At 44.8% G+C, this 23195-nt stretch overlaps 1 protein-coding gene across 2 annotated transcripts; it reads right to left on the reverse strand.

Moving 5' to 3' along the window:
- Nucleotides 1–1341: 1341 nt before the first annotated feature.
- enc2 (ectodermal-neural cortex 2) lies at nt 1342–23195 on the reverse strand. 2 transcript variants are annotated; one of them, XM_080544924.1, is made up of 4 exons: nt 23070–23183; nt 20024–20127; nt 16454–18305; nt 1342–2577 (listed from the first exon to the last, which is right to left on the reverse strand). In XM_080544924.1, exons 2-3 carry the CDS (start codon nt 20085–20087, stop codon nt 16492–16494), a joined length of 1878 nt encoding a protein of 625 aa, XP_080401050.1. In that variant the 5' UTR covers nt 20088–20127; nt 23070–23183; the 3' UTR covers nt 1342–2577; nt 16454–16491. The 2 variants fall into 2 exon arrangements, with proteins under 2 accessions (XP_080401050.1, XP_080401051.1); XM_080544925.1 differs by lacking the exon at nt 20024–20127 and having other exon boundaries at nt 23070–23195.

Consider the following 23195-nt stretch of genomic DNA (forward strand, 5'->3'; position numbering starts at 1 on the left):
TCAGTGACTTGCACAGTGACCATGGCACCCTGAACCGAAAAACTGGAAAACCCGAGGTGTTCTAAAACCTTCGACCGGTAGTGTCTGTCCTGCTGTGTGTGAATCGATATACTGTAGCTTTATTGTTGATAGATCTGCATCAGTGGGGGTACTGTAGTGCATTGTAATGTTAAGACAGATTCATCCCTATTCATCTACACCTCCCACTACTTCTACTATATGGCTGGCTTAACTCTGTATCTACATTTACCTTTACATTTTTGGCATTTAATAGACACCTTTATCCAAAGCACGAAATACATTTGTCTAAGTAAGTGAATCATCTATCCATCATCATAAGAAAAAGTAATCTATGCTATGAGCAGGGACCATTGGCAGTTACAATATTAGAAGAATTCCAAAGTTCTACAATTGTTCTGTTAAGATTTCCCATCACTGTAAGGCCACATGTCAGAAAAGGGATACATTCGGAAATAAATCCCAGCTGGTTTTAAGCTAACTCTATAATTATTATCATAAGCTTATTTTCTTTACTTCAAAGCAGCCTGGCCTGTGAGTATTAGAGATATGACACATATCAAGACGTGAGTTTAAGCCATCATCCCTGTACTTAATAAGGATATTGATAACCTTGTCTGCAAGCTGCGTCAAAAGATTGGCTTTTTGCAGAAACAAATCCTGTTTTCCCTTGTTGTGCAGAAAAATAATTGTGGAAGCAACTTTCCTGTCTGTCTGGGACTATGGTGATGTGATCTATAGACATGCTGCGTCTTCAACGCTAAAGCCACTACTCAGTCTATCACTCTGCCCTTAGATTTATCACAGGTGCTAATTACAACACCCACCGTTGTCTTTTATATAACATGGTGGGTTGGTTGTCCATGGAAATGAGGCAGGATGGGCATTGGTATGTTTATTTATAAGGCACTTCTTGGGAATTTGCCACCGTACATTTCTGTACTGTTAAATCAGAATCTTGGCCCTTACCTCACTCAATCTAATGACTGGCTTGCTCTAGAGGTCCCCTTGCATACAGAACTTGGAAAGACTGCCTTCTTATTTTATGCTCCACACTCCTGGAACCTGCTACAAAGCACTTTTAAGATAGACTCTCTGCCATCTATTAGTCAGTTCAAGGCAATGACTAGGGACCATTGTGTATCTATTGTACCTGCTTTGTTTGATCCTTGTTGAAAGGTGATTGTTATTGTTATTGTTCTTATGGTGCATTGTATATGTACTATATCCTGTGCACTGTCCCTCTGTGGTCCCCGAGCTGAAATAAAGGCTTGATATTCAAATTGAAAGGAACCAGTCAACATTCATCATCAAAAAGTCATTTATTCCAACACTTCCACAGAGTGGATTTAACCTTCCTACCAGTATTAGGCACAAGGAATTCAGTTCACGAGGAGGCCTTGAAACCCTGGAAGGCACCACCTCACATGGACAACTACCTGTAGCTTAAAAGTGAGTTGTTGTCATCATCACCATTAAAAAGTCATCTAACTTTCCTGTAAAGCTTATTTCCCTCCTTTTTAAAAATCCTTAACGTTTCAGATAATTAGGATGTGTCAGGGCGGAAGGGTTGTATTGTAAGCTTAATCTGTGCAACTGTCATTCTTCAAACCAACTCTTTCCAGAAATCAACCACATTCAGAAAAAGAAAAAATACCCAGTATCAAAGCTTAGTAGTACCCTCATAGACCCCTCAAATGTTGAGTGCTGAATGCAAATGTTATATCACTAAACACACAGTATCAACCATGTCTGGATGTATTGTTTAAAAATTCAAATATTCTAGCAAACATTCAAATAGCAGGAGGTTTACAATATCAGATTGTGCTGTAGGTTTCCCGAGCCAAGTACTGTTTCACAGATATGAAGTAAATACAGTTCAACTACTTATGTCCATCCCAAAACAATGGCATTTCCCTTTCAAGGTAGTTGATGTTTCCTGTGTTTCTTTCATTTCATTATAAGTTAGTAGGTTTTCTACTGTAGATGAAGTATGAATGGCTGCTACATGGTTTACTAAAGTCCACAGGGACTACAGAGCCTCCGGCACAACTAATGACAGAAAGGATCGTGTTCCTGCTTTGTTTGTCAAATATACAAAACACAAATCAGCCCTCCAGACCACATGGCTTGGGTTCAACTGTGGAATGATCTAGTGGTAGATTCCTCGAAGAAGAATTTCTAATTGGGGCCTATTAAAAACACAGAGCAATAATACCCAAATCAGCCAATTGTCAAAGTGTCATTTCGTATCCAAAGGCGATGGATAAGAGTCTGTTAGGAAGCATGGTGTGGATTTCACGTTGTGCTATGCAGGAAGAGGGAGCTGATGCAGCCAATCACGTGACTCCTGGAGGACCAAGTGACCTGCTGTTGGACTCCGGCCACACGGCCACACCCCTCAAGTCTATGTCAGAGGTAGCGTTAGGGCCGAGCAGGTGCAGGTGCAGGTACAGGTGGGCCACCCTGGATGAACCACACCCGCTTGGACACACGCTGTGCCACAGGCAGGCAAGACCCAGTCTGTCCTCAGTCCATCCCTGCCATTCACTGTCACACCTAGAGAGAGAGAGAGAGAGAGAGAGAGAGAGAGAGACCAATGACTGATGTAGACAAAACACTGAATCTGATATAAAGAGCTCTAATACAAAAACAAACAGGTCTGTTGAGGAAAGAGACTCCAGTTTTGTTCCGAGTAGCCTAATGGAAATACAAGCATGTAATGTGCCATGTGACTAGCATTGCTCTACTACCAGTACTGTACAGTTAATACTAGCATTGAATTCTGATTCTGTTACTAAACGACAGATCGACTGCTGTTCCCTGGCAGTTCCTTCGCCATGTGAATTCTTTCCTCTTACAACATGGAGTGCAGCATGGCCAGAGCCAGAGACACATGCCTTTCCCTGGCAGACCAGTGCACCATTCTGTACATCTGCTGTTGCATTCCTCTGGTTTTGGCGTTGAGACAGCTCTTTCTGTCTTTATTTCTCCCCCTCCCCCCTCCCTCCCTTTCACTTATCCTTTGTCAGCATTCCACATATTGTGCAAATGATCCGGCACATGGAAGCATTATCATCAGCCTCGGAAGTAGCTTCAGCCCTGGAGCTGCACGGAGACAATGGGCTAGTGAGCTGAGCCACAACACAGCCTCAGATGGCTCTAGGTGAAAGGATGAGGGGGGTGGGGGGGGGGGGGGAGTGGGCTCCACACCACAGCCCCAGATAGCTGCGGGATAATGGAAGAGAGGGAAGAGGAGAAGGAGAGAAACGCTTTAGGAAGCTTGGTGGTGCATAGGAAGCAAAGCCGTCAAACCTCTTTTCTTGTATCTGGGCTGTTTGACAAAGGAGTGTTTACTGTACGCCAGGTATCATGTCTCTATTAAAAGACCAACAAATAAGTGAGAGGTTATGGCATGTCAGTAGCTGCAAACGACAGGAAATAGAATGAGCACTACCACCTGTGACTAATCACCTAGGCACTAACAAGGTTTTCCAGCACACTGCTAGTGCTGTGTGTTGGACCACTGTACTTCAGACTTGTACTCTCCACTGGGCACTGTCTCTTAGGATTCAACGCTTCTATCAAACAGCCTAATTCATACTCTAAGAGGATGTTTTCTTCAAAATAGTGATTTATATTCGGCATGACAAGACATAAGTTCCTTTTATCGCCACACACCATCAGTTGGTGGAAGTTGTTTTCCGTACAGCATGGTGGGTAACTCTACATTTCACTGACATACACTGCAATGAATAGAAGACATACAACGCAATATACAGTAGTCCAATGCACTGTAGATTGCATTAGGTCCATGTAACTTAGGATCCTTTTTAGATTGAACGAAAATAGATTCAATCACATCTAAACCACATAGTGCTTACCGGTACTAAACCGTTTTGTTTATTGAATTGAACTCAAATATCTTAGCCAGGTTATGATTTTTCCATCTATACATCCATTCACGTCTTGAATCTACTACTGCGTGGCAGAACATTCAACAGTGTCACTGCAGCAGCCAGCAGCAAGGTAGTGTCTGTTGTTATCTTGCGGTTTAGAGCATTTTGGTCTTCTCCATAAATTGTCTATGGGCACGTGAATACAATATTTTATAGACAACATTTAATTTATACATTTAAATAGTGGGCTATAAATTAGTAATTTTTAGTTTTGTTTAGGCCTTTTTTTTCCCTTCTATTTGCCCTATCATCTCGACATGAAATGAAGGTCCAAGATTATTATTATTATATTTTTTTACCAAATTTACCCTTTTTTCCCTCAATTTTGAACCATGCCCGTAGACCTAATATTTATTGGTAAATTATTTTAAAAAAAACAGCTAGACAACAGGTTAAATTTGACATATGCTAATTAAGATGAAAAATAGGTACATTTGTTCAAAAAAGGTAGCCTATAAACTCAACATCTGAATGTGATTTTTCAGGGAAAACCGCAGTCATTTTGGATTTGTGGCCTTTTTTCTTAGACCCCAGGCCGTAAGTTTTGTCATGTCATGTTGAGATAGGTCAAATGGAATACAAAATGAGACCTAATAACATTTTTTTTAAAAGTGTTTTTGACCTCTGTATAGCCCACTCCTAATTTAATAAAAACTGTCTTACCTACGAACAACCTCAATGCACTGGTACTCTGCTGAACGGGGACCAAAAGCCTTCTAAATCAGTTATGTAGGAATTACTTACTAAAAAAAGATCTTAATTATAATGCAAATTCGTTGGCTTCAAATAGTTTTAAAAAATTACCCAATATTGACTTTTTATTGGACTAAGATATGTAGGCTAAGTGTATGGGGCTAACAAGACTGAAAGAATGAATTGGTTTAACCATACAACTACACACAATCGCATAATTTATTCAGTGCGAAAAATAATATTCAATGCGAAAAAAATATTCTCAGACTGGCTACCCAGGAAAGCAAACAGTTGCCTGGCAACTTGTTTCATAGATTTGCTTTAACCTCATAGGAGCCAACGGACCCCCATGGGCATCCGAAGTGATATAAAGAGTTTACCTCGATCAATTCTCTTCAAAGATATCACATTTTTTCCCCAACTTTGCATGCTATACGATGCCACCATTTTTTTCCAGAGACGGTAAACACGGCCTAAGTCACATCCAGTTTTCTCCAACTGGAGAATGTGTCATGTCCGGTTTCAACGCTGAATTTCCATACCATTGGTCGGCCAACCCCAAAAAATCCCCCCCCCCAAAAAAACAAAAACAATCTGATACATGAGAAAGGTCAAAGGTCAAAGATGGTGCCAACATGTCTCCGAATGGTCTAAACATATAGGTGTCCGCCTAAACATACCTGTACTAAAACAGGTACAAAGTTGCATTTGCTCACATTACTAGCATCGACTTTGGCACAAGTACTAATAAGACCCTGGAGTACTGATTCCTAGATGATTTGGGCTTCGTTATCAGGTTTCCAAGGTGATATTCACTGTAAAAGCTGTTGTTTTTTTAGGCGGAGACTGAATTTGAGATGTTTTATAATGTTCTAGCTCTATTTGCTCTGACACAGTAACATAGATTTTGATTCTGACACTTCTACAGCCACCCCACAGGTGTTAGCTTTCATTTGATAACAATATCATTATGAAGGCCCTTGTGATTGTGGAGATATTCTATATTCACTGTGGGCATGTCATTTCGAGCAGAAAACCAGAAAAATGAGGTGGATAACTATTTGAGTCTCTATAAGTGTTAGCCAATAGAAAATGTACCCCTTCATTGGCGTCACTCTAATAAAACACCTCGGGCTAACCAATTCGTAAGATAGCTGCGTCAGTTCCTAGGGGGGAGATAAATCTAATTAGTGTGTGGACACATGGTTGTGTTAACTGCTATGTGACGTCGTGACACGGTTAGGTTATACTTATGAAGAATGTGTGTGGACCAGCAACATTTCAGTCAAAAAGTCATAGTTGGGGAATGTCATGCATATTTTCCAAGCTCAAGTTTGACGCAGGCCTAGTCAATGTCATAATATCCCAGAAAGTCTGCGAAACCACACAGAAAGAAGAACCCTGGTTCAATAATCCTCCGGCAAGACTTAGAGTGTCTAGATCAGCTGCAAGGGTGAGTTCCTCTCCTCTCCGCTCTCCTTGTGCCAGAGAGTGAAACTGGGATTTAAAGCTCTCCTCTCCTCCCTCCACTTCTCTCCTTTCAACCCTCCCTCCACTCTACTCCTCCCCTCTCATCCCTACCTCCCTGCACTTCTCTGCTCTGAGTATCTCCTCTCCTCTCCTCCCTCCCTGCACTCCTCTCCCTCTTATCCCTCCTCTCCTCCCCTCCCTCCACTCCTCTGAGGATCTGGTGCCATAGAGAGTGGCTGGGAATTGAAGTCTCTAAGCTCTTCAACTCTCGTCTCCCCTCCTCTTGCCTCAGCGCTCTCAGCAGTCAGCCTGACGTTTACTCCGTGGATTTGGAGACTATCGATCGCCCCGAGACTCGGGGAGGGGGGGGGGGGAAGCTCCTCATACGTCCCCGGCGTTGCGGCGAGCTCTTGTCGCTAAGCTGCTCTGCATCACCTTGACATGTTTTCACTGCACCTCCAACCTAAAGCTAATCCTCCCTCTTTGAGAGTGGCAAAGGCAGTGAAAAGGCAGTAAACAGCAACAATCAAGCGGTTTCATAGCTCACCGGTGTAGCGAATAGCCTAGATCAGTACACCCAGGTAGAGGGATATTCAAGATATGGTGTGTGTGATCACTATGATCTTGATTATCGATCTGAAGTATAGTTATATCTTAAGACACCACGTTGAAGATGGTAACATGTTGTAAATCCCACATAATCATGTGAAAAGATAGGACACCCCATGTTTCAACATATTTCAACATTTGATCTTCATTTCAACATATGAGAGTTCGAGGTAATAACTAAACAAGTAAAACTCCCCCAAAATATTTTTTCTGTAATTAACAGAAATTGAATTTTCTTGTGAGGAAAAATGTAGGACACCCACATTTATTAGACCTACTAATTAAAATGCCTAAAATTAGAATCAAATGCACCACATTAGATGCAAAGGATTAGAACATTGTTAGAGAGGATTTTGGAGGAGTCTGTATTATTTAAACCTCAGACATTTTGGTTCACCTTGAGTGAGTGGTATCACCATGGCAAGATCAAAAGAGCTCTCTGAGGCCTTCAGAAAGAAGGTTGTAGATGATGAAGAATCCAATGAGTAGAGTCTGGGAAGGGATTTTAAAAGATCTCCAAACAATTAGAAATCAGCCAACATGGCCAAGTCAGGCTGGCCAAGCAAGAGCAGACTGCAAGATGCCTCAAGAAGTCTCCAACCATCCTAAAATGCCATCATGGGACCTACAGGTACCTCTAGCCATAGTTGATGTCAAAGTACATATCTACCACCAGAAATAGACTGCATAAGTTAGATTTTCATGGGAGGTGAGCAAGGAGGAAACCTGTGTTGTCAAAAACAAAAACCTCAGGGCAAGACTAAACTTTGCCAGATAACACCTCGACAAACACCAGGACTTTTGGAACAATGTAGGCTACTTTGGACAGATGAGTCCAAAGTTTAATTATTAGGGCACAGCAACAAAATACATGTTTGGTGCAAATCAAAGACAGCATTTGAGCACAAGAACCTAGAGGGTGCTTGAGGAAAATGTGAGACCATCCGTCCAAAAAGCGGAGGTGGACCATGCAACATGACAATGAATGGCCCAAAATATTCCAGTAAATCCACCAAGGAATGGCAGGAAAAGAAAGAAATGGGAGTTCTGGAATAGCCAAGTCAAAGCCCGGATCTTACGTTCAGATGCTGTGGGGTGATTTGAAACGGGTTGTGCATGCAAGACACCCCTCAAACATCACACAGCTGAAAGAATTCTGCATGGAGGAGGAGTGAGAAAAACTTTCTCTCAGTCAATGTCAGAGACTGGTAGACAGTTAGAGGAAATGTCTAGGCCTACTAATAGGGCTTTCACACCGGCAAAGAACCGTGCCGGTTCACGTTCGCGTTCGGAAACCTCTGAACCTTGGTGCTGTCTGGCGAACGAGCCCGCGTTCATACCAGTGTAACCTGAACCATCCGCGTCATCAACGCTGGGTGATGAAGGGGCGGGATAAACAAAACAATTCACAACTAGATGGCAGCTACTTCACTGGAAAAGAGGATAATATCTTCCACTACTACAGTATCTGAAATACACACAATTTTCTGTGAAACAAAACAAAAGACACTTTCTATATGCGTTCTTTTACTAATCAGCTGCTCCATTACTGGAATAGAAATGGCTTACGAAATTCGCGTTCGCGCATGTCCGCGCGCGTGTGCGTGTGTGTGTTTGCTGAGCATGTGAGGAAGATAGAGAGAATAATGACACTTTTGATATTGTTTTTGATCACTAATGATTAGATTTAGATTAGATTACATTTTGTCTACTTCCTCCTTGCTGGTCTCTGCAGCCTAGAATAGGACACACCCACTGATGACGTGACTGTTCTACGTTTTGGTTCGCGCTTGAGAACCACTATTTTTTGGTGCCCGCTGCGAACCAACTTTTCAGGTTCCGAACCAATTGAGCTTCGGTCTGAACGCGCAGGCCGGTTCCAGACTTGGTTCGCGTTCGGTTCTTTGCCGGTGTGAAAGCCCTATAATTGATGTTATTTCAGCCAAAGGGGGAAATACCAGCTATTAGGACATAGGCTGTCCTAACTTTTTCCTCAGTAGGAATTAGCATCTTTGTTCATTTTTTGTTAAAGTTTCATACTTTTTGGTTCAATTACATCACCTGATATTGTTTGAAAGAAGACCAACTATTGATATGTCCATATTTCTTAAAAAAGAACTAGCCTAAATATTTCATGGGGTGTCCTAATGTTATCACACGACTGTTCAATGGGCCTTATGAAGCCATGATATTTCTCTCTCATGCACTATTCACAGGCAATACTGCAGCATGAGGTACATACATGAATCTCTAAGAAGCCCGACATGTAGGCCGAGATCCAACATAAGACATGATCCCACAGCCTACTTTGTGGTATTCTGAGAAATGAGCCACTAAGTCGTTTTAATTATGTAAAATACTGCTGAATCCATCATCAAAAGAAGCCTCCGTAATGCATCACAGGAAATATGAAAGTCTGCGTACGACAGTTCTGCTCTGCTAGCGATGAAAGGAGTTGAAGTACTTTAAAGAGGATCATATTTATGAGTAGCTGATAATCCTGTAGTATATGAACCTTCCAAGTAGTAACTAGCTTTGAAGGGATGGCGTCAGAGGTCTTCTGACGAACGATCAAAGAGAGAGCGGGGACATTATAAGACAATTAATCAATGTGTGTTAGCTCCTTCTCACTCTGTCTCTTGTTAATGACTCAGAGACAAGACGAGACATGCCCTGGTAGTTGAGACCGACAGGGCTGCATGACTGCTCTGATCTGTCTCAACCTTCTATGTTAGCAACGTCTTTCTGCACGTTGTGCTTTTACAGCCCACACAGTGTGGGGCAGACATCATCATTTGCATTACAAATGATCATCATCATGTGCATTACCGCCTAGATATCCTAATGCAACAATTATATTGACTTCCTGGAATCGTGATTTGATTGTTTTGCATTATCAAATCACTACTCCGGGAGGTAAATATAAGATTGTCATTATGATATACTATATCGCCTTTCATTTTATCTCAATAAAATAATAATGTTAAAGGAGTCAAGTGCTTCAGTCATTTTCAAGTAGCCTATGTTTCTCATCAGTCCACTTTAGGTATGGCAGACTGCAATGTCAGTGATATGTGGGTACCATATGGGTTTTGTTACTTCACTTGCTCCTGCTTGCGTCTGATAATCAATTCCCTCATTCCACCACTTGGCATTGTGCGTACACATGGTCATGGGTAAATTTACACACAATCTCAAGCAACTCTCCATCTCACATTTTGCTTTAAAATGATTGTATGTAAGTGGTTTCCGCACAGATTTGTGCATATATGCGACATTGATAAATGAGGATCCTGGGAAGGGAAGTGCAAAGCCATGTCGGCCTGATCGAATAGCTTCGCTGTCTAAATCCACCAACAACTTGGTGAATACATGGGATGAGGCTAGGTGCATCTAGCTAGCAGGTTAAACGCATGGCATTACTATCGGCGCTCCAGTTGGCTTGGCACAGCTGGGCTATACGTTGGGCCAGAAACATGATGTTTCCTAGACAGCAACATGCATGCCACAAAGAGAGCTCAGATTAATATCCTCTCAATCCGATTTACCGCCTCTGTAACAGCAAGACAATTAGCTGGTTTAGTCTTTCTGGAAGCAGGGTATACGTGTATTTGTGTGTGTGTGTGTGTGTGTGTGTGTGTGTGTGTGTGTGTGTGTGTGTGTGTGTGTGTGTGTGCGCACGGTGGGGGTTGGCATGGGGTCAGAACTGTTCCAACTGGCAAATTACCTGGATTAGTGAGGGACAATGCTACCCAATGAAATCCCACTGTAGACAAGAGAGGCAGTAGCCTAACATACAGTGCTACACTGATAAACAATGGTCACATGCGGCACAAAATGGAGTTGCAACTGCTGTCACCAGCAAAGCTCTGTCAGGAAATCAAAGGCATTACCCTTGGTGCTCTCTGCAGATGAGACCGAGACCATTTCAGATATCAAGCAGGGTTTTCACCAAAAAGCTTTCTAAAATGGAGTGTCCTAACCCGATACTCAATTTGTATACATATACAAACATGTTGTTATGGCCAGGGGTGTTCTAGAGAAATAGACTCAGCGATTTTCAACTCTCTGTCTGTGGTGGCTGCTTCTTCGAATCATGTGTACACACTGCACACAGAAACACATGCCAAATAATGTAATGTCTTCTGTAATCTGTTCTCTTTGTCTCTCTTCACTTTAGAGCACTTTGAGCTGCAACGTTTGCAGGAAAAGTGCTATACAAATAAAAAGTTATTATTATTATAATAAGAAAAATTGCTATTGTCTGACTCTGCAAGTCCATTTTGGGGGTTTATATTAGGCTATTATTAGGGAGGATGTTTTTTGGAACTTCAAACTGGATTTCGCTGTGTTGGCCAGAATGACAGTTCAGATAATATAGGCCTACATATGTGACAGTAGCTGGTGAAAGCAGGAACAAGTTGGCAACCGACCAAATGTTCAGACTTTTATTCCGAAAAATGTAAATAAATGTCGTCGTTGTTCAATGACAGACTCGCTAGTCAAAATATTGCGATGCAATGGATTAGGTGAGTAATCCCCACTACTACCTAGTTTGTGTAGAGTAGTGGGGATTACTCACCGAATCCATTGCATTGCAATGTTTTAGCTTGACTAGCGAGTGCGTCACTGGTTTTCAACAACGTTGAATTACATTTTTCGGAATAAAAGTCTGAACATTTTGATTGGTTGCCGACTTGTTCCCACTTTCACCAGTTGCTGTCACATATATTTGTATTTTGAACAAAGTAGCCAATCTCTTCAATGCAGTCAAGAATAATAGCTGCCTAGGATATAGAGTGCTGGTGAAAAAAATAGGCAGTCCCAGGTAGACAGACTCACAGACTGTGTTGTGTGTGGCAGAGTAGGCCCTCTGGGCCACTGACTGACAGGCAGGCAAACAGACAGACAAACAGACAGACGGTGTTGGTGTGGGTGGCAAAGCAGTCTCTGTATGGGCCATTGAATGCTGTCTACTGAGTTCAGATGGTGACTATGACAGGAGACATCTCCTGGCACCAGATCGCACATCTCCTGCTGGCTTGCCACTGTGCCAAACTACCCTGGGGAAGACAGCTCACAGACTGGTTCATTAATGGAGAGAATCGACCAGATTGTGGCATGGTTAACTGTCATCATACTGTCGCCTCTGGGTCTAGGCTAGGGCGTAATGTTTCATGAAAATGTGATTTAAACAGTTTTTGCATAGTTTAAAAAGACCTTCAAAAGGGTGCCTCGGTTCATAACCAAGCAATAAGTATTTGTGTTTGCTGACAGTGTGTGAAAGAGATCAGGATGTTGGCGACTGTAGTAGGCCTATCCTCTTATTTTCTGCTTGAGACATAATTCAATCAAACCTGCACTCAGCAGCATAGCCCACATAACGTGGAAAAACATCTCAGGGAAAGCCAAGACACACACACACACACACACACACACACACACACACACATCTCTTCATTTCAATCCCTATTTTCCACTCTCTTTTCCTTCACCCTCCCACAACCGCTGTCCTACTTCCAATTGTACAAGTCAGCTGTAAGCCAGGCCCGGGCTCAGACCTATAATGAAAATCCTATCATCGAGCATCAGCCTCTGCCATGCGGAACAGAGTGTGGAGCTGAGCTAGACATGCTGCTGTGAGAAGGGACTCGGAAAGCCATTGGCTGGTGGTTTTCAACCCTTCTCCAGTCTCCACTGTCACCCATTGGTCGCATACACTCAGGCCTTAAGTACCAGAGCCCCCCCCCCCTCCTACTTAGGCTAAATTCAATTAATTGCCGATACAGTATTGGTGGTTTTGGGGATTCTATGCAAAAACACGAGCGGCAATGATGCATGTGGTGGTGTGGTGTGAAACTTCAATCATCTTTCTATGTAGCCTATTGTTCAAATCTCAAAATAGGACATTGGTATTGCCCACCAGGGAAATCTTCCTTCTGCACTTGATTGAACATGGGCCTATTCTGACAGTGAGCAAAACTATGAGGAATGTAAGAGGCGGACCAGTGAGGGAGGAGGGTGGGAGGGGGGGGGGGGTTGGAGATGCCAAGTGGTTGTGGAAGGAAGGAAGGAAGGAAGGAAGGGCTCTCTCTGGATCCTAACACACTGCAGTGAAGGGGCATTCCTCCTGTGCATTCCTGACCACAGTACAGCAGGACACAGTAAAAGCTCCACATTGAGCTGTTTCATTGCGTCCCCGACCACTCCACCTTTCCTGTTGACACAACACACCCGTCGCCAACACACTCTTCCATAACACAGGGGGGGGAGAAAGCCTGTGTGTCTGACTCTGTTTTCAGCAAACAAATGTCAAGAGTGAACTGAGGATTAAGGCCTCTGTGTCTGTGTGTGTGTGTGTGTGTGTGTGTGTGTGTGTGTTTGTGTGTGTGTGAGTGAATAAGTGAGTGAGTGATGCACTGTGTGTCTGTGTGAGAAAGAGTACTGTATGTGTGTAGTTATGAGCAGTAAAGTGTGTGTGTGACACTGTGTGTGTGTGCGTGTGTGTGTGTGTGTGTGTGTGTAGCTCTGTGTAGTCACCCAGAGGACACAGCTGAGGGTTGAGAGCTACACCCATGTGTCACAAGAGCCTCACTAATACACGTCCCTATAGACAGTAATTAGAGGCCAAATGCACTGAGCTGAGGGGGGCAAAGCCTCAGAGACCAACATAATAGAAAGTAGGCCTAACTTCTAATGAGAGCGCCAATGTACGGAAATACTGTGCAAGTAACCTAGGCCTCTATTATAAATATCGCATTTGCTTTTTTTGAATATCTTACCATGAAGACTATAATAATAACCCACAAAAACATTCAGTATCAGTCCAACCATAGACTGTTTGTCATGTAACCCTATAGTCCACGTGGCTGGGACTTGGCATGGGAGGAGATGGAACAGAGGTTAGATAAAGCTAACGTTAGCAAGTGTTAAGCCGCCAGTAAACCTGGCAGCTTCGGTTTCACTGGCTCAGAGATCTGAATCTAAGTGAATGGGGGCTAATGGAAAAGGGTTAGCTTTGAGCTTGGAAATCCCTTTTAAGCCAAATATACTGTAGCCCTAGGCTGGACAATCTCTCAAGAGAGGGATCTGACTTTTTGACTGTCAAGTATAATATGGGTACTAGGGTACACAGGTTTGCCATACAGTACTAAAATGTGTTTCTTTTTCCATGGTTGGGAGTATACGTTTTTTTAAAATCTTTTTTAGGTAGAGTGACATTTCTGGGTTCAGATGTAGTGCGAGAGGAAGACAGAGAGAGGGGTGAGAGAGAGAGAAAGAGAGAGAGAGATGGGAGGAGAAGGAGAAGAGAGAGAGAGAGAGAGAGAGAGAGAGAGAGAGAGGGGAAGAGGGAGGAGGGGTGAGAGAGGAGAGCTGGGGAGAGAGAGAAAGAGAGATCCATGAAAAGCTGCAGGACCGTGGCAGTAGTCAGGTAGCCTCCCACTCCTCCACCCCCCCCCCCCCCCCCGCCCCATCCCTCCCTTTTGCCTGCTGCAGTTGTTAAAAAATTCATGGGCTGAAACAGGATTCCCAGTCGAGCGCCAGGGTGTGCATCATTCATGTTGCTTGTTCCCCCCTCTTCTCTTTTTTTCTTTTTTCTTTTCCTGCTGACACACATGCCTGACCATTCCCACCAGGACGGTCCTCAGGCATATTTTTAGCTACAGACCAAAACATGGTGGCGGGGCCTACAGCACTGAACTCATTCATCTCTATGAACCCTTTAGAGACAAGGAGGAGAGTTTGGGGGGGGGGCACTTTATTCTAAACAAAGCCTGCGATCTACTCTAGTCAAACTTCCCAAACTGGCATGCTCCCTTATTGAAAGAGAGAGGGAGAGGGAGGGGGGGGGAGAGAGAGAGAGAGAGAGAGAGAGAGAGAGAGAGAGAGAGAGAGAGAGAGAGAGAGAGAGAGAGAGAGAGAGAGAGAGAGAGAGAGAGAGAGAGAGAGAGAGAGAGAGAGAGAGAGAGAGAGAGAGAGAGAGAGAGAGCAGGCAACAGACATGAAGACTCTCCCTAACGAAGACAGCCTGGATGTGAACCCTGTCTGTCACATCTGCTTTCTCCGGCTGCTAGTCGGAGACCCGGCCAGTGCACGGGACAGTGGACACACATGCCAGTCGGCATCCTCCAGCAGGGAGGCAGGACAGGCAGCCAGCCAGCCAGCAAGACAGGCCTGTCAGTGGGACAGACAGTCACCCCGGAGACCCAGCCTCTCTCTCCCCTCAGGGCCTCATTAAAACATGGAGCTTCAGCTGGGCCACCTGCTCCTGTGTGAAACCCAGCCCTGTGATGTTAGCTGGGGGAGGAGGGTGGTAATGATCACCCACAGGGGTGCTATCATTAACCCTTCAAAGGGGAAATAGATCACACACACACAAAGAGGTAATGGACCTGAACTATGATGTCTGGTGTGTGGGGGGGTCTCACACCAGCCTGACTGGACAATGGCTTTAGCCTCCCTATCTCCGGTTTGTGGACAACTGTCCTCCCCCTAACCCCCCCCGCAGAGCAGAGAATAAGAAGAGGTCCAATTCTATGTCCAACAACAATCAACATTCCCCAACTCAAGCGCAAACAAACAAACAAACACCGGCTTTGCTCTCAGCAGAAAAACGTTGGCTTGTCTTTATCGCTGTCATTATTTATTCATGATAAAAACAGGACATCAAGTAAACAGTTTAAGAAGCCATTACAGTGTTGTACTTTAGACTGTACATTTAGCCTAAATGGACTAAAGGTACATTTGGGACTTTCACAACAGCGACAAAACCCCATTAGATTAGCCCTCTTCCCTCTCTCTTTCTAATTTTGTGCGATCTCTCCCGGTTCTCTCCGCCACCCCTCTCTCTGCAGTCAGTAATTACACTGATTGAGCTCCAGTGTGTTCTCCAGCTTGTGAGCTAATAGCCAATTGACTGGAAAACCGCTGTAATGCAGATCACAAATCAATGTGTGAGTGGCTGACGGCTCCGCTGGGTGGGCTGTGTCACGTAGAGGCTAAGTGAGTGGGTGAGACACAGTGATTTCCTAGACTAACCCCCTCTAACCCCTCCGTTCACTACTGGCCTTTTCCGTACCGCTCCTAGCATAGCGTAGCAGTCATCCAAGATCTGCAGTGTTTACTGTTTTCCTTTGTTCCGCCTCAAAATGGTTTCTGTGTTATTTTTTCTTTGCCTGAAGTAGATCCCTCATCTCTCCCTCTTGCTCACACACATTACATGTGTTAATGTCCACCAAAGACATGAGTTTTGTAGTACCTATTTTAAGAAAGTATAGGCCTACCTGAAGTACCTCTTTTAAGAAAGCACATTTACATATTTACATGGATCCATGGGCTGGTATACCCATGGGACGGGCCTGAGATTAACATTAACATAAAATTACTATGAGGGCGTCAACGTCCAGTGACAGACAGACACACACACAGACACACACAGACTTTATAGTATTCACATCATCACTTGAAACAGTAGAAACCAGACACATTTAGCAGTCTGGCGTTCCCTTATGTGTGCTGACAGTCTGCGGAGTGTGTACATGTCAGAAGCCAGCACACTTCACAGGCTCTTTTGTTTTGTTTGGGGAATATTGTGAGCGTGCTCCACAAATATGCTTGTTTATATATTCAATGCTTCCAGACAATAACAAGCAATCTATTAGGCCTAGATATCGAGAATAGAAAACAGATAAATAGCTGCTTACCCATTTGAGTAGTCCTCTGTTGGTCCGTGCAGAGGCTGCTAGGCAGGTAGGTGTTTCCAGGTGCTTACAAATGCAGTAGGAATTAGAGAGTAAGGCACTGTGGTTATACTGTTCCAGCTATCTGACGTGGGATCGTAACAGTCTAGTGTCTTGCACCGCTGTGTCCCAAAGTAGCCTCCCACCACGTACAGTTTATTACCGGACGCTACAGCGTGACAGCTCATCCTCTTGGAAGTCATGTCCCCGACACGCGACCACAGGTTGGTCTCACAGTCAAACCGGTAGGCGGAGGCGGCGGTGAACTCTGTGTCTCCGCCCATGATGAAGATCTGGCTGCCCAGCACGGCGGCGGCCGTGTACCGCCACGGCTGCGGACACTCGGCCGCGATGGTCCAGCGGTTCTCCAACGGGTCGTAGCACTGAACCTTGGAGGCTTTGTCCCGGTGGATGGTGGTACCTCCGAAGACGAACAGCTTTAGCTTGGCGCTGACCACGGCCGCGTTGCTGACGCCGTCCCTGAGCGGCGCCATCATGGTCCACTTGTTGGTGAGAGGGTCGTAGCGCTCCACTTGTTTCAGGGACACTGAGGGGGAAGCAGGGAAAACGCCTGCTATAGCGGTGTGGCCTCCTACTACGTACAGGCAGTTCTCCAGCTCGGCTGAGCCGTGGCCGAAGCGCGCTATTAACATGGGAGCGCCTTTCGACCACTCCTCGTGGACCGTGTCATAGATCCAAACGTCCTTGGACACCCCGTTCTCAGAACCCCTCCCCCCGGTCACGTAGACCTTACACCCGATGGCACAGGCGCTGAACTCCTTCCTGGGGCTGGGCAGATCCGACTTGGGGATGATCTCCTTGGCTTTGTGGTCCACTTGGTAGATCTTGTCACACATGAAGGTCTGTCCGCCCAGGATGAGGAGAGTGTGGCCTGCCTTCCTGGGCCGGGCGCAGGGGCTGGTGACCACCCCGTCGTTCTGCAGGATCCTCTTCTTACACTGCATGGCCTCCTCCACGATCTGACGACTCCTCTTGTCCGACATGACCAACTCCTCGCAGGCCACCGCCTCGATCAGACACTCCGAGGGCAGCAGGGCCAACCGGATCCCCCGCAGCAGCTCCGGGAGGTGGTCCCTGCGCCTGTCCAAGTCGTAGCGCACCCAGCGCATCACGGCGTTGAAGACGATCTGCTCGTCCTCGATCTCCAGCTCGTCGCTGAGGATCAGGTCGAGCAGCTTGTCCTTGGAGAGGCCGTAGAAGTCCTCCGTGTCCCGGACGGCCTCGAAATGGACGAGGCACATCGTCCAGGAGAGCTCGTAGAGCCGCTTGCACTGGTGGGCGTCCGACAGCAGCATCATGCCCAGGCAGTTGGACGAGTGTAAGTTCTTCTCCAGGAACTCTGCCGCCGCGTCGCGGATGTCGTGGAACTGCAGCATGTCGCCGGCCTCGAGAAGCGACTCTGCGTTCTCCTCGTTGATGATGACGCGGGACGAGTAGGCGAAGTCCAGAAGAAGCTCCAGCACCTCGGGGTGGACACTGTCCCGGAAGTTGACCTCGCTGTCAAGGCTCTCCCTCAGGCCGCCGCTGAACATGGCCTCAAAGTAGCGGCTGCAGGCGGCCAGCACGGCGCGGTGGCAGGGGAAGGAGCGGTCCCCCGCCCACAGCGTCACGTCGGTGAACATGCACTGTTTGCGGAGCGTGTTGAGATGCGTGAGAACACTGTCTGGGTGGGAGGGCTTGTGGAACAGGGAGATGTTCATGGAACCCGTGCTGGTCCGGGACTTGCGGTTTTCATGGACGCTGACAGACATGGTTTCAGGGACCTCCAGGGAATCACTTGTCCCAATTTCACCAACTACGTAAAAAAAAAAAAAGAAGAGAAAAAGAACAAAAGAAATTAGACATGAAACAGACTGCTTGATGTATAATTTTCCCCCAGATACACATTTGTATCTGAAGCTCTATCTTAATGGGGATTTGTGATGAATGATCAAGTAGGCATTAGCGTGAACAACTGATTCAACTTTCATCAGCGTTTCTTGAAATCTTGTTTGTTCTCCACAAGTTAAAGGGCGGATTTAAAAATAACATAAGACTAGACTGAGATATGCAGAGAAATAAAGCCTTTATCAAATATCTTAGGCTCCTACTACCTATAGGAAAATATTTGCCACACATATTTCTGCATTGCAAATACATCATCCTGTTTATCTCATTTAATGCTTGCTCATAATGCCTACGTAGACAAAGTGGAAATCACATCCACTTAAAACATCTTGCTAATCAAAGTTAACTCTAGGCTATTTCTCTTGTTCGTACGGTGCAACATTAAAATTAGATTGATTGCTTGACATCTGAAATGATGACTCAGCATAGCAATCTGAGCAGTTTTGATAAACAGATCTGATATCATACTGCAGAGGGCCACAGAACAAAAGTGGATTCTCAGCTATATTACACCATCAATCCACCTGTTAGAAGGCAACATTTGTATTCAATCTTACTTCTTAGCACATCGTTTTATCCTACGCATTGAACTGATGTATGCAGGACCTAATATGCAGGACAACCTATTTCATAGAAGAGCACTGTAACAAAGTCTTCTTTTTCTCTGATGTGCAGGTTTCACAGCAGGCTAGCAGTCTAACAGCTCTGAGACAGTTGATCGTTAGAACAGTATACTTACTCCTTGGCCTCGAAGTCGACATGGCAGTACAAACAATTAGCTATACAAACATTTCAACCATCCATCATCTCATATAGCACTCAGTGAGGCCATCTCCACCATGAGATAAGCAGATGTTTCACATAGTGAGAGGAATTGATATGTTTCTTTAATCCTGTAACGGAGAGAGGGGGAGTGTATGGCCTCCTGCCTTCCTGTAAGAGAGGGGGAGTCTCGGTAGCCTCCACACTGCTGCCCAGTGTTTGTACGTTACCTCACAGCAACATTAAAATCCCCAGTGGGTAATATATCTTCCTTTAACCACAGGGGTTGGACACAAACATTAGACAACAAAGAGATTATAAAAGCCCTGTTTCAGCAGCTGAATTTCATAGTTGCAGCGCTGAACTCTAAGCTGTGTATGTGTGTGTGTGTGTGTGTGTGTGTGTGTGTGTGTGTGTGTGTGTGTGTGTGTGTGTGTGTGTGTGTGTGTGTGTGTGTGGTGTGTGTGTGTGTGTGTGTGAGGATGTGCTGACATGCAGTTTGGGGTCCATTGCAAACAGGGTTTTGGGGGTCAGTTGGGGCAGGTCAGGGGGGTAAAGGGGTTGGGGGGGACAGGCATACACACATCAGCAGGCTGTTTCAAATGTCACAATGTCAGGTTGACAGGGACCACAATGCAGAGGTGGGAGGGGGGGGGTCGGTCGATCACAAAAGATGTGGCACAATACAAGCTGTGCAGATGAGCAAATGCAGGCAGAAGGAAGAGGGGGGGGCACATGTCAGCGGTGGGGTGGGGTGGAGCAAAGGGGATGGTTGGGGTTGGGGGTTTATCAAAGGGGGTCTGGGGCTGGAATTGGGTTGAGGGGGGGGGGGGGCACGGCAGGCGATTGTCCTGTACCACTTACGCCGGCAAAAACTGCTGACCCAGGCGCAGGCACTGACAGTGAGGATCTGGGGGGGGGTCTGCATCGGTCCGAAAAAGAGGTCCTTCTAGAGGCCTGGCAGATAGCTGCTGTCGGAGGGGCGACGGAATAAAGAAGTTGGGGGGGAGAAAAACACACACATGATATTTCCATTTCTTTGAAGGGCCTGATCTATTCAACCTCAGAGGAGCTCCTTTCAAACAAGTTCACCCAACAACATTAAAGCGACGCTCAGCAAGGCCAAACACACTTCAGACGAAATGCAGCGGGGACGGTTCACACCACAGGGGACTTGCCCATTAGCGATGCTCATATCCTTCATAATGATGTAGTCTAGATAGTGTTTGTCTACCATAAAGACACGCAGAGAAAGAGAGGGAAACGGTGACACAGCGACAGTAAGCCATCACTCACTTAGGTGAGGTCATAAAAAACCCAACAGACTTCTTTGGTGGTTAACGTTATTGCCTATAGTAACTGTCACTCAACCACCCCAGCTTGCTCCCAACGGTGCAGCATCACTCACTGTGAGACAAACTACCCTAACCTCCAGGACATTCGTCCATGAATGGGACCTCTTAATCACACCGGCGCCACTAGGCAACCCAGAAACAAAAGGTCTCTATTTTCCATTTTGTTTTCTTCCGCTCGTAAACAGACATCTCAGCTCTCCTGACGAAAAGCCTTTCCAGGATCCTTTCACACACAGTGTTGGTATTCCAGTGCTCTGCCTCTATTCTAGATACTGGTGGGGGGGGGGGGGGTGAAATGGGACATGGTGTCTCTGCTAGGCACGGGCCTGTGGGTTACAACATGGTGGATTGGGACATAGGCCATGTCGGTGTCTGTGTACTACAGTACGAAGGCCATGCATTTCCTTCATAGCCACCTTAAAACCACTGATTCTGATTGATTTTGCCAGGATTCTTTCTCCTCCTCACCACTGACAGCTGATGTGTGATGATCTGGCAGATAACGGCTGGGGAAGTGGAGGGGAAGTGGAATGGGGAGTTAGGATAAAGTCCAATCCTCACTGGCTGGTGAACAATTGCAACGCTGGGCCATTCTGCCACCTTGCTTGTTCCCAACGGATCAGAGAGAAAAGCCCAACAGGAAGCGAGAGGAAATTGAGAGACAATTAGTAGCCCTTGGAGACAACAAAAACAACAACAACAACTCTATTCTGCTGCTGCACAACATTAATCATGTCTCATTCACTTGGTGATGCAATTATACAACCTGGGAAATGTATTCCGAGATGATTATTATTGTCCCAGTGATGGGCTGTTATGGCCATGATCATAATTAATACAACTGTTCCAATATTAATTAGACCTGTTAATTGTTTTGCCTACTTTTTTTTTTGCCTTTTAGTTTCTGAGTCACCAAGGTACCAAGTCATGCTCCGAGCCGTAACACTGTAGCCCTGAAATGATGCATTTTGTTTTCTCTGACAGCATGGAGCCAAAACAAACCTCTGGTCTTGTTTGTAGCTTTGATTTGCTCATCATGCTGCCACAATAACTACAGGCTTTCTAATATTATTGCTCCATTGATCCATCCACCTAATTCATATATCATCACACAGTAGAACTTACAAGACAGCAACGGAACCTACACAACAGTGACATCAAATACCTGTTGGCAGTCTGTTGTCTCCTGAAAAGATTAAAACAATATGTGAGACCTGTTTGTGTAAGTCAGTCTCACAGATCGATGCATATCTGAACCTGTTAGGCACGAGCCACCATGCATGGCCATAGGCGACTCATCATGCCATATCATATCTATGGGCATTCCAATGCGTCCGAGATGACAAGTTTATACGTTAACAACTCGTGAGCTTAGAATGATAAGGTTCTATCTCCGTTTAGAATGATAAGGTTCTATCTCCGTTTAGAATGATAAGGTTCTATCTCCGTTTAGAATGATAAGGTTCTATCTCCGTTTAGGGCAGTTCAGAGATATTGAGCGTCAAAGTTTTTACATTCCATTATGTTTTGTGAGATGGAACCTTTGTATTTTATGAATTACTAACTCAAAAATGTCAACATTTTAAAAATAACACCACACAGGCATTAATAAACACCTAATGGATCAGATTATGTAAAAAAACTAAATTTTGACAACATTTTATAATTCTAAGCTCACGATATAGACTCAAAAAGACTGTTATTCCTGAGACTTTTAATTAACCAACAAAGCACCAGGAGACGGCTTACACATGACACATTCCTGGTAAAAAAAATTTTTAAAAAAAAAGTAGCGATCCAATCGTACGATCGCAGAAGCGCCACAATCTCAACATGTTTTCTATTGTCAGACAGACTGGTGACAAGCCATCACAGAGGCTAACTCAACAGCTAGCTCGCTGCTAACTTCTGACCAGTACCAGTGCCAGTGGCTTAGGCAAGTAAGTTATTCTGTGATCGTAAGGCTATGCTTAACAATGAACATTAAATCCTAATTATTGTTCATAAAAAAATTAAATCAGGAGACCGCCAGATGTGTCTTGTTTTGCTATGCATAATAAGTTGTCCAGTAGCCAGCTACGCTAACCAACTTCAGCTAACCTACGTAATGTTATGGCCAGCCTAGTCTACCCCTTTCTCGTGACGTTAGAATTATAAGGTTCTATCTCCATTTTTGTCCAAATTGAGTTTTTTGCATAATCCGATCCATTAGGTGTTTATTAATGCCTGTGTGGTGTTATTTTTTAAATGTTGACATTTCTGAGTTAGTAATTCATCAAATACAAAGGTTCCATCTCACAAAACATAATGGAATGTCAAAACTTTGACGCTCAATATCTCTGAACTGCCCTAAACGGAGATAGAACCTTATCATTCTAAACGGAGATAGAACCTTATCATTCTAAACGGAGATAGAACCTTATCATTCTAAACGGAGATAGAACCTTATCATTCTAAGCTCACGTTCTGTCAAAATGCAGTTGATCATAGGTAGAGTAACATGTATTCAGTAGTCTGATAAACATACTTGTCTTGTAAAAGGGATGCATACTCACATCTATGGGGCTGTTACACAGGAATCCAAAAAGTGATTTTGAGTTTCTGATGATTTGATAAAACCATTATTTCACTGTAAATAGTTGAGGATCCTTTCAAGTCACTTTGTCCGCCACCAGTCTGGG

Source organism: Nansenia antarctica (genome assembly GCF_963989245.1).
Source record: "Nansenia antarctica genome assembly, chromosome: 14".
In the NCBI taxonomy this organism is placed as follows: Eukaryota; Metazoa; Chordata; class Actinopteri; order Argentiniformes; family Microstomatidae; genus Nansenia; species Nansenia antarctica.